Consider the following 11,957-nt stretch of genomic DNA (forward strand, 5'->3'; position numbering starts at 1 on the left):
ATATGATGGGTATTTAAAATGATGTGGGGGAGTAATGTAGTACTTTCAGGAGATATCCATTGTAGATATTTCAAGAAGTTTCTGAAAGTGCACAGCCCCTCTTCTACAGTTCTACTTCGCCCACCAGGCACGAAGGGTCGAGAGAAATACATGATCCCTCTGGACATTTCTGGTTCTCCTTGTATTTTTCTTGGACGTTGGAGGTGTGTTTTATTTGATTTCTATATATTTCTTCTATTAATTTTTTTGGCCTTGGAAATATTTTTCTATTAACTAAATCATTTAATTTTGTAATTTTAGTAATGTTAGCTTTTATAACTTTGTTCTATTAACATTTTTAGTCTCTATGTAAGAGTTAATACTGTTAATAAGTAAAAATAAAAATTTAATTAAGAAAAAAAACACATGAACATCAAATGAAAAATTTAAAACATATATAGAAAAAATTGTAAATAAAGACATCCTAATATATAAAATTACGATTTGAGACTTTTAATTTGGAAAATAGCAAATAAAGATCTAGTCTCACTTTTGCAAATATGAAATTGTGGTAAAATATCTGAAATACCCCTCAGTCAAATGACAAGTTGACTATGGAGAATGACAATTTCACTTTAGCGAATAACAATTTTAGTAGACTAAATTACAACTTGATTGAGTGTATGCCAAATGATGAAGTTGACTATGAGAAATAACAAGTTCACTTTAGCGAATAACAACTTTAGTAGATCAAATCAAAATTTGGTTGAGAGGCATTTAAGACTTTTACTCATATTTCATATTTGTAAAAGTAGGACTCAATCCTTATTTGCTATTTTCTAAATTCATAGTCCCAAATCACAATTTTATATATTAGAGGGTCTTTATTTATAATTTTCGTTATTTTTTTTGGGTTTTTGCGTTGGCAGTAATAATCTTGCTTGTTTTCTTTTTACCAAAAAAGTAAAACTAATCTTGCTTCTTTTTCTAACTTTTTTTCTGCGCCTGAGTCTTGTTTATCACTTTAATGGTCCTTTATATCTTTGCTGGGCCAGGAGCCGATAGTGAGTCTTTTTATTAAAAAAAAGATACAAATTATTTTTAAAAAAGGAGAGAGTGAGCATTTTTGAGCTTGCACAATGACAGGGGCTCTCTAATCCATCAGGAAATGGCAATGTATTTAATAATTATTTAATGAAGAATAATAACTTATAAAATAAAAATATTCACACCATGAAGTTGTGAATAATTATTTAAGCGTCATATCACTCATGAGGTGTTTGGTATCACATAAAAGTACTTCCAAAAAGCACTTTCTTATAAATCAAGGCAAACTTTTTCATATAGTTATCTCGCAAACTGTAAAATCACTTTTAAAACTATGGTTTAAGAGATATTTGAATGAAACCAAACCATAGTTTGAAAAATAGCTTCCAGATAATAGATTATGGGGAGAATAGATTTTGTGAAGAAGTGATTCTGATAAAGTAAGAGTGTTTGGATAATTGTTATTAGAAACACTTTTTATATGTACAAATTACTAAAAAGAGCATAAGTTAATATGATAATTACATAAAAGATATATTTTATAATATATTTTAATTTGAAGGAATAAAATTGTTAATAATACATTTTTTTACCAATATAATTAACAATATATAAGATAATATAATTAATAATTAATTAATTTGTGTATATATATTTATAAAATATAAGATTAAATATGTTTAGAGAAAAATAACCTTTTTTTCCTCTAACAAAAAAATATTAATTTTCTTTAAAGATTTTAAACATGAAATCACGTAACATTTTTTTACAATTAGTTTTTGTAAGAACATATTACCTTTGATCTTTAATATAATTAATTAATTAATTGTTACTACATGTATATATATTTATAAAATATATGAGTAAAAATATTTTCAAAGAAGATGAATTATTTTGTTGTGAACAAAAAATTTATTAATTTTCCCTGAAAATTATTAATTTGGGTGTTTTTGGTCAAAATATACCGTTGCTTCCAATTGACTCCTAATTATTACTCTAATGACTTAGTTTTCACTTCACAGAAGCAATAATTTTTCACTTCTCACCAAACGATGGTTTCAGCCTTCAAAACCATGATTTAAGCTATAATCAAGGTTTCAAAAGAGTTAAGACTGTTTGGATACGGGCCTGTTTGGATATATCTTCAAACCATGGTTTGGAGCCAAACAGCAGTAGAAAATATGAAACCATGGTTTGGGGTCAAACCATGGTTTGGAACCCCAAAACCATGGTTTCACCAAAAGCAACTGCGAGTTGCTTCTGACTTAAATTATTGGAACGTTTGGCGTGGGTCCCATGGCAGATGACAAAACAACCCCCAATAATTGATGCCTTCAGCCCTTCATTCCTCGGTCCTTCGCTCTTCACTCTTCAGAACGCCTTCCTGCTGTGTTCTTTCCTCCGTCAAAAGGATAATTTAATATTATGTTTTATAAATATATATATACACATATTAATTAATTATTAATTATATTATCTTATATATTATTAATTATGTTAGTAAAAATTATTTTATTAACAATTTTATTTCTTCAAATCAAAATATATTATAAAATCTATTCCTTATATAATTATCATATTGACTTATGCCCTTTTTAGTAATTTGCACATGTAAAAAGTGCTTCTGGTAACAACTATCCAAACACCCTCACTTCTCAAAATTACTTTTTTACAAAATCTATTCTTTCCAGAATCTATTTTCCAGAAATTATTTTTCAAACCATGGTTTGGTTTCATCCAAACACCCCCGTACATCTTATCCAAACTATGGTTTTGCCTTCCAAACCATGGTTTTGGATCTCTTAGTTTTCATCCAAACTCCCTCCCTCAATCTCCTAATTAAAACATTTCTACCATGATGGTAAATCTAAATGAAGAACTCAAATCTCCAAAAAAAAAAAAAAAATCTAATTATAAATATAAGACTTCGTTTATAATTTCAATTATACTACAATAGGGTTTCATATTTAGCACCAGAGGTGATAGTTAATTAGAAAAAAAAAGTTAAACTTACAAATTACATTACCTCTAGTTCTTAATATAAGAGCTAGTTGATTAATTTGAGTAGATTAAGAAAATTAGTTAAATTAGTTATTTGTAATAAATATGTGTTGTCTTTTCTGAATCATTACTAATCAAATATATCGGCTAGAATTACTATTATTGCAAGGACTACTTTAGGAAAAAAAAAGAATAATTATAAAAGATAAAGTGAATTAAAGTTTTGTATTTAGAACCAAAATAAAAATCAAACGAGTTCTTATACTACCTCCGGTCCTAAATATAAAAGCTAGTTGACTAATTTGAGTAGATTAAAGAAAAAAATTAAGTTAGATATTTGTAATAAATACGTATTGTCTTTCCTAAAATATTATTACTAATCAAATGCATTGACTAGAACTACCATTATTAGAAGGACTATCTTAGAAAAAAATGTATAAATATGAGAAACAAAATAAATTAAAATATTATATTTAGATCAGAATAAGAGTCAAATAAAATTTTATATTAAAGGCGAGAGGTAGTATTGTATTTGTGAAACTCTCAGCGTGGGACTCGCTGCACAATCCTCCTCTAGAATGGCAATGACAGCCTTCACTCGTTTTTTTGTTTTTTTGACCTGAAAAGCCTTCACTCTTAGCTAGGGTACTTGCACATCGGTTTTTCTACTCAAATTCATAGATTTGGTACGGTGTGTAGTGGATTTCAAGTTTAAAAAAAACAAAAACAAAAACAAAATGTGTGGGGATGAATGAAGTCTGTCGGTGCAAGAGTTACATGAAACTGAATACTTAAAGAAATCAAATGTCATGTGCTCAATATTTATCATACAATGTACAATTGGTGCCCCTGGGGCCTACCTGATGATGATGTTAATAATGCCTTTGTTTGTTTATTTGGTCCAGCAATAGAAAGGGAAGTCCCACCTGATAGCACTCCACTATCCAACAATGAACAAAATAGCCCTTTTAACTCCTCCATCCATACAATGGTCCCCCATTCAATGTTTTCTGACCCTTTTTTTTTTTAATTGATTCACACCATCCCACAGGCACCCATATAAAAATATGCATACAACAAATTCTTGACAACACATTCTGGCCAAATTCTTGACAAGTGCTTACTCTTTTAATTAAAAAAGCAAACAAAATATACATCAAATTAATACAAGCATGCGCATGAGGGTCATCTGGCCTAATGATACAAATAATCTTTCTTTTTTTAATTTTTTTTAAATATAAGATTGCAATTTTGACCTTCTATATATTATGAGTGTATAACTTTTTCCCATTAAGTGAAACACAATACTACATTCAATTCTTAATATAAGATATAGTTTATAATTGAAAATCAAACTATAAATTAAATTTTATATTAGAGAAAAGAGGTACCAAAAAAAAAATTTCAACTTATGTCAACCCCCATCATTTTTGGGCTATAGCATTTGAGTATCATTAAAAGTTTAATAGTAAAATACCATGACTATCTTTCTATTTTGTCTTCATTACATGAATCTCCTTTGATGATACATTTGAGTCCAAACTATTGATGTACCGTTAAAGCATATTTTAAAAAGAGGTGATAATAACAAACTCTTTAATTAGATTGTATATTTATCAATAGATGGAATATTAAGCACCATTGCATATATCTACTCCAATCACATTCCATATTGTTCATGGTTTATAGATAATACTCTTCTGATTCTTAATATAAGACCCATTTAACTAATTAGATTAGATTAAGAAAATTATGCAAGTTAGTTAATTATAAAAAAAGTGACATATTTTTCCTAAAACACTATAATTATCTTTCTTAATACTCCCTCTCCCTCTTCTACCTGACTATGATAGAGAGAGTATCCATAGGGGTAATTTAAAAAAAAATTGATAAATATGATAAATGGGTTTTATATTTAGTTTTAAAATGAATCATTTAGTGTTACAAACTAATATGAAATAGAATAACATTAAGTATTTGATTGAAAGCTTAGCAAATGCAAGTTGAATATGAACATCAACCATTTTTTTTTAACACAGTTTTATCTATAGTTGAAAAAAAATTATCTTATTTTGAAATACAACCAAAACTTTGTTGACTGCTAAAAGCCTAAAACTATAAAACCGTATCATTCATCTTAGTTTTAGGGCAAAAAACTTAGCATAAGATAAATCATAGGACATCCTCCAACCCAAAAAACAAAAACTAAGTAAAGAGACGAAATTAAATTACTGCCATTTCTATACTTTGGTAAAGTTGGAAAAAAAAGAAAGAAATACCCACAATAATCTGATCAACATCATTAAAAGTTTAAAACTATTGATTTTGAATTTTGAATTTGGATTGAATAGGAAAAAGTAGGACTGTTCACGGGACGGATCGGGACCGGGACAGGCTCGTCCCGGTTCCGTCCCGATAAACAGTAACGGGACAGATTTTCTGTCCCGTGTCCCCGCCCGTCCCGGGGTTGTCCCGGTCCCGGTTGGGATGGGACGGGACCGGGACGTCCCGAACCTCTTTTTTTTTTTTTAAATTTTTTAATTTTTTTTAAATTTTTAAAAAATTTTTTAATAAAATCTGATTTTTTTAATTATGTTTTTTGGGCTTAAACCTTATAAAACATCTTTTTATTTTCTTTTTTATTTGTTTGGGTACTCTTAAACAAAAACTCAAAATATTACATATAATAATCATTAAAAACTCTAAATAAAAGCTTTTAACACAATAAAAACTTGCTAAAAATTCTAATCATCAATAATCTCAAATCATTAACAAATATAAAAACTCTAAATAAATATATCCATAGTTCCATACAATAATCTCAAATCTTAAAAAAATATGAAAAAAATAATATTATATAAATGGAATAAAAAATAAAAAAATAAAAAAAATAAAAAAAAGGACCGGGACGGGACGACCCCGTCCTGTGTCTCGTCCCATCCCGGTCCATTTTTTGTCCCGTCCCGGTTTGTCCCGTCCCGAAATATCCGTCCCGTCCCAATAAGACCGGGACCGGAACGGGCCGACCGGGACGGATCCTTCTCGAACACCCCTAGGAAAAAGATTAAAATCAGTAGGTAGATGTTTAGATCAGAAGTTGGTTTGCCCTCTCCTACTTTTAAGACAGGATTTTAGCACGGAGTCTAACACGCGAGCCCAAATACTAAATTAAGTCACTACAGTTGACATGAATAGTAATATAGAGTATACATGTTTAAATTATATAAATTAGTGAAAGCGATTCAAAATTGATATAATTAATTTAAAATAAAAAAAATTAATCAAGCCTTAGTTAAAACAAATCTTTGACATCCTTTATCAAATATTTGTACACGTAAATCTAATATATATATAGATAAATTTTATAGATGAAATGTTGATTATTTGAAAATAAAAAATGATAAAAATAAACTAACCTTGTTAGCTTGAGAATAGAGAATAATTAATAAAAAGTGAAAATTAATATTTCTAGTCTTCCAAGTTTTGACTTACTTCAAAGTCAATTTTCGAACTTGAAACGAACTGCAAATATAAATTAGTACTTGGTTCAGTGGCTGCAGCCCAATCTAATATAATTAGACTTAATAGTTACACACACACAACACACACGCACACGCACACGCACACGCGCACACAAAACTAACATTCACCTTGGTTTTATGACAAAAAAAACTTAGCAAAGGATAAACCATAAGACAACCCAAAAAATAAAAACAAAGTAAAGAGACAAAAATAAAATTGCTGCCATTTCTATACTTTGGTATAGTTGGAAGAAAAAAATACCCACACTGATCTGATCAACATCATTAAAACCATAGAATTTGAATTTTAAATTTGAATTGAATAGCGAAAAGATTAAAATCAGTAGGTATACTTTTACGTCATAGAAGTTAGTTTGCTCTCTCTTATTTTTTAAAATAGGATTTTAGCATAGAGTCTAACATGCTGAGCCCAAACCCAAATACTAAATTGAGTCATTACTGTTGATATGAATAGTAATATAGAGCATCCATGTTTAAGTTAGATTAGTGAAAGCGATTCAAATTTGATATAATTAATTTAAAATTAAAAAAATTAAAACAAATCTTTGATATACCATATCAGCTATTTGTATACGTAAATCTAAAATATATGCATTAAATAAATAAAATCTTGATTATTTAAAAATAAAAAATGATAAAAAAAAAGAACTAATCTCATTAGCTCGCGCATAGAGAATAATTAATAAACAGTGAGAATTAATATTTCTAGTCTTCCAAGTTTTGACTTACTTGAAGTTCACTTTTTGAACTTGAAATGAAGGCCGAAGGCAAACCTCTCCTAACTGCATATATAAATTAGTACTAGGTTGCAACCCAAACTAATATAATTAGACTTAATAGTTTCTTTTTGGGTGAAAAATTAGACTTAATAGTTATACACACACACACACAACTAACAATTCATATTTAAAAATCGATGTCAGTGGCATGTAAATTTTCCAGCAGCCTAAGTTATTTTTTCAGGCATATACACTTTAGAAAAACATTTCCTGTCTTTAAGGTGCTGAATCCACGTTCACCCTATTAATTATTATTAGTTAATTATATTTTTCATATAATATTTATTGTGTTGGCAAAAAATATAATATTTATTGATTTAAACAAAAATTAAATTTAAATTTGTCCTCCAGAAATTATTACATTAATTTATGTCTTTTTTCAGTAGTTAAATCATCTAAACATTCTTATTTTATTAAAATCATTTTTTTCACAAATTTTATTCTTCTGACATTTATTCTCAAAAAACTTTTAATTATTTTTCTCCAGACCAGTTTCCTTCTTTTGTTGTTTTTTCCCCATACAACACCACTTGGTTTTAGTAAAGAAGCCCGTCCTAAAGGCTCACCCGTCCAGCCGTCCTCAAAGAGTTTTGGGCAAGTCCCTTGGCACAAAATAAATTAATTCTCAGATTGCCCCAAAAAGCTTTATAAAAATAGCATCAACTGATGCTATTTTTAAATATATATATATCTCTCTCTCTTTTTGGGGACGAAATTGCATATTTGTAGCTGAGCTCCTTGAACATTTGGGACTTACATTGAATTATCCATATTGATAATTGAGCATGAAAATTGAACACAGGAAATGGGATAATATTGAAACAGCTTCCCTTTCAAGCGAATCACTCTTATTATTAATGCATTTCAAGCAACAACTACATACTTAATTTTACCCAACTCGACGTTTATTACCATCCCAGAATCCAAAATGGAACTTCATGATCGGAACTTCTATGGTACAAAGAAGTGAGATCAAATAACAAGCGTAATGATACTACTAACAACAGAACAAAGAGTGGTAATTAATATGTTATACCAAACCAACACTCATCAAGACAAGGAAATTTACCGCATCACACATTATATCTTCTTTCTGACCCATCCCAACTAGATTCTTACCAGAAAACAGGACGCTTTATGTTACACACAACATCATATTTGACGAACGAACCTTGTGAAATACCAGCCCAGCAGAAAGCAGAGATCTTGTAATTCATTCTTCTCAACCAGAGATCTCGATGGCCTTAACCTCTGGTTTCTTAACCTCTTCCTTTGGAACAGTCACAGTGAGAACCCCATTTTCCATGGAAGCCTTCACCTGATCCATCTTTGCATTCTCCGGCAACCTGAATCTCCTCATGAACTTCCCACTGCTACGCTCCACGCGGTGCCATTTCTCGTTCTTGTCTTCTTTCTCCACCTTCCTCTCTCCGCTTATCTGAAGCACCCTGTCGTCCTCAACCTCCACCTTCACGTCCTCCTTCTTCAGCCCTGGAAGATCCGCTTTGAACACGTGGGCTTCCGGCGCCTCCTTCCAGTCGACCCTAGCGTTCATGAACGCAGAATTTTCCGAGGACGAAGTAGAGAGAGAAGTGGGGAACGGAAAATCTCTGAATGGATCCCACACATCAAGAGAGAAAGGATCGAAGGCGCTGCTTCGTCGGCCACCAAAGAAGCTTGGGATGAGCGACATTGGATCGAAAGCTGAAAAACAGTGGAAGATCAATCAATGAGATTATAGTTCTGAATTCTGATCGCGGCTTGATGCATGAAAGGATATGACGGGTATTTAAAATGATGTGGGGGAGTAACGGAGTACTTTCAGGAGATATCCATTGTAGATATTTCAAGAAGTTTCTGAAAGTGCACAGCCCCTCTTCTACTTTGCCCAGCAGACAAGAATGGTCGAGAGAAATACGTGATGCCTCTGGACATTTCTGGTTTTCCAAGTCAGAATCACTTTCACTACTCATCCATTTAGGAGCAATATTAACTAATTACATATGAACCGTCTATATTTTATTTGGATAGTTTAGATTTGATTTTTTTTTTATTTAAAATAATTATTTTAATATGTATAGAATCTAAAATAGTAACGATCTCTTAACTATCATTCTTCCAAAAAATAGTTTTTTCCATTTAAAAATAATTAATTAAATATTTTAAATTTAGACTGTTAAAATGAGATATAGACAATTCAGATCTAATGAGCTTACAATACTCATCAAAGAGATGAGCACCAAAACTGGTTCCATTTCTCTTGGACGTTGGAGGTGTGTTTTATGTGATTTCTATATATTTTTTCTATTAATTAAATCATTTAATTTTACATCTTAGTGACGTTAACTCTTATAACTTTGTTCCATTAATATTTTTAATCTTTATACAAGAGTTAATAATGTTAATACAGTAAAAGTAAAGATTTAATTAAGGAGCATTTTTGAACCTGCACAATGATAGGGCTCTCTAATCCATCCGGAAATGGCAGTGTACTTAATAATTATTTAATTAAGAATAATAACTTATAAAATAAAAATATTCACACCATGCAGTTGCGAATAATTATTTAGGCCGGCTATGTGGATGTCCCTCTTCATGAACGGCCTCCTAATTAAAACATTTCTGTCATGAAGGTAAATCTAAATGAAGAACTCAAATCTCCAAAAAAAAAAAAAACTCCGGTTATAAATATAAGATTGTGTTTGTAGTTTAAATTATACTATAACAAGGTCTTATAATTAGAACTGGAAGTGGTAGGTAATTAGGAAAAAGAGTTAAACTTATAAATCATACTACTTACAATCCTTAATATAAGAGCTAATTGACTAATTTAAGAAGATTAAGAAAATTAGTTAAATTAATTATTTATAATAAATATGTGTTGTCTTTCCTAAATCTTTATTAATTAAGTATATTGGTTAGAATTACCATTATTATAAGGATTATCTTGAAAAAAATGAATAAATATAAAAAATAAAGTGAATTAAAATTTTATATTTATAATTAAAATATAAATCAAATGATTTGTTATATTATATCTGTGAAACCTTCAGCGTGGGACTCGCCGCACAATCCTGCTCTAGAATAGCAATGAAAGCCTTCACTCTAAGCTAAGGTACTTGCACATCGGTTTTTCTACTCAAATGCATAGATTTGGCACGGTGTATAGCGGGCTTCAAGTTTTTAAAAAAAGGGTGTGGGGATGAATGAAGTCTGTCGGTGCAAGAGTTACATGAAACTGAATACTTAAAGAAATCAAATGTCATGTGCTCAATATTTATCATACAATGTACAATTGGTGCCCCTGGGCCTACCTGATGATGATGTTAATAATGCCTTTGTTTGTTTATTTGGTCCAGCAATAGAAAGGGAAGTCCCACCTGATAGCACTCCACTATCCAACAATGAACAAAATAGCCCTTTTAACTCCTCCATCCATACAATGGTCCCCCATTCAATGTTTTCTGACCCTTTTTTTTTTTAATTGATTCACACCATCCCACAGGCACCCATATAAAAATATGCATACAACAAATTCTTGACAACACATTCAAACCTTATAATCTAGTGGCATTGATGTTTTTTTAAAGTAAGAGGTTGAGTGTTCGATCCCATTTGTAACCTTGGAACGTTAGTGCTTACCTCTTTAATTAAAAAAGCAAACAAAATATGCATTAAATACAAGCATGCGGGTCATCTGGCCTAATGATACAAACAATCGTTTTTTTAAATATTTTTTAAATATAAGATTGCAATTTTCACCTTTCATATATTATGAGTGTATAACTTTTTCCCATTAAGTAAAAAACAATATGATATCCAATTCCTAATATAAGATGTAGTTTATAATTGGAAATCAAACTATAAATTAAATTTTATATTAGGGAACAGAGGTACAAAAAAGAAAAAATCCAACTTAAGTCAACCCCCATAATTTTTGGGCTATTGGCATTTGAGTTTCATTGAAAGTTTAATAGTAAAATACCATAACTATCATTTTATTTTGTCTTTATTACACGAATCTCCTTTTTATTTTGATAATACATTTGAGTCCAAACTATTAACATACTGTTAAGGAATATTCTGAAAAGAGGTGATAATAACAAATTCTTTAATTAGATCGTATATTTATCAATGGATGGAATATTAAGCACCATTGCATATATCTACTCTAATCACATTCCATATTGTTCATGGTTTATAAATAATAATTACGATTTTCGCACCCTTTCTGTGTCATGTTGACCCAAGATTCATCCTCAACACCACATGTTAAAATGGCAAGGCACATGTTAATCACTTGAATGATTTTTATAAAAGGATAAAAAAAACAATGGGTGGAACCTGTATTTACACCCAACTAAAAGGTACTACTTCCAGTTCTTAATATAAGAACTAATTGACTAATTTAAATAAATTAAAAAATTAGTTAAGTTAGTTGTTTGTAATAAATAAGTGTTGTCTTTCTTAAAATACCTTTGCTAATCAAGTGTTACTTGATGAAATATTTAATATGTGTAACTATTACTAAGATTATCCTGGGAAAAATAGATAAATACGAGAGATAAAATATATTGAGGTATTATATTTAGGACCAAATTAAAAGTGA

The 11,957-nt window shown here is 30.0% G+C and overlaps 1 protein-coding gene across 1 annotated transcript; it reads right to left on the reverse strand.

Annotated features, from left to right (window-relative positions):
* Positions 1-8,479: 8,479 nt before the first annotated feature.
* On the reverse strand, positions 8,480-9,258 carry LOC114735661 (17.3 kDa class I heat shock protein-like). The gene has a single exon (XM_028923378.1). The coding sequence runs from the start codon at positions 9,039-9,041 to the stop codon at positions 8,571-8,573; it is 471 nt and encodes a 156-aa protein (XP_028779211.1). The 5' UTR covers positions 9,042-9,258; the 3' UTR covers positions 8,480-8,570.
* Positions 9,259-11,957: the final 2,699 nt, after the last annotated feature.

The sequence above is a fragment of the Neltuma alba genome, unplaced genomic scaffold, assembly GCF_004799145.2.
Source record: "Neltuma alba isolate B1F8T4 unplaced genomic scaffold, ASM479914v2 tig00002699_pilon, whole genome shotgun sequence".
Taxonomy (NCBI): domain Eukaryota; kingdom Viridiplantae; phylum Streptophyta; class Magnoliopsida; order Fabales; family Fabaceae; genus Neltuma; species Neltuma alba.

Bases quoted from the DNA above. Each gene is read 5' to 3' on its own strand.
- LOC114735661 (XM_028923378.1), bottom strand. From the start codon at position 9,041: ATGTCGCTCATCCCAAGCTTCTTTGGTGGCCGACGAAGCAGCGCCTTC.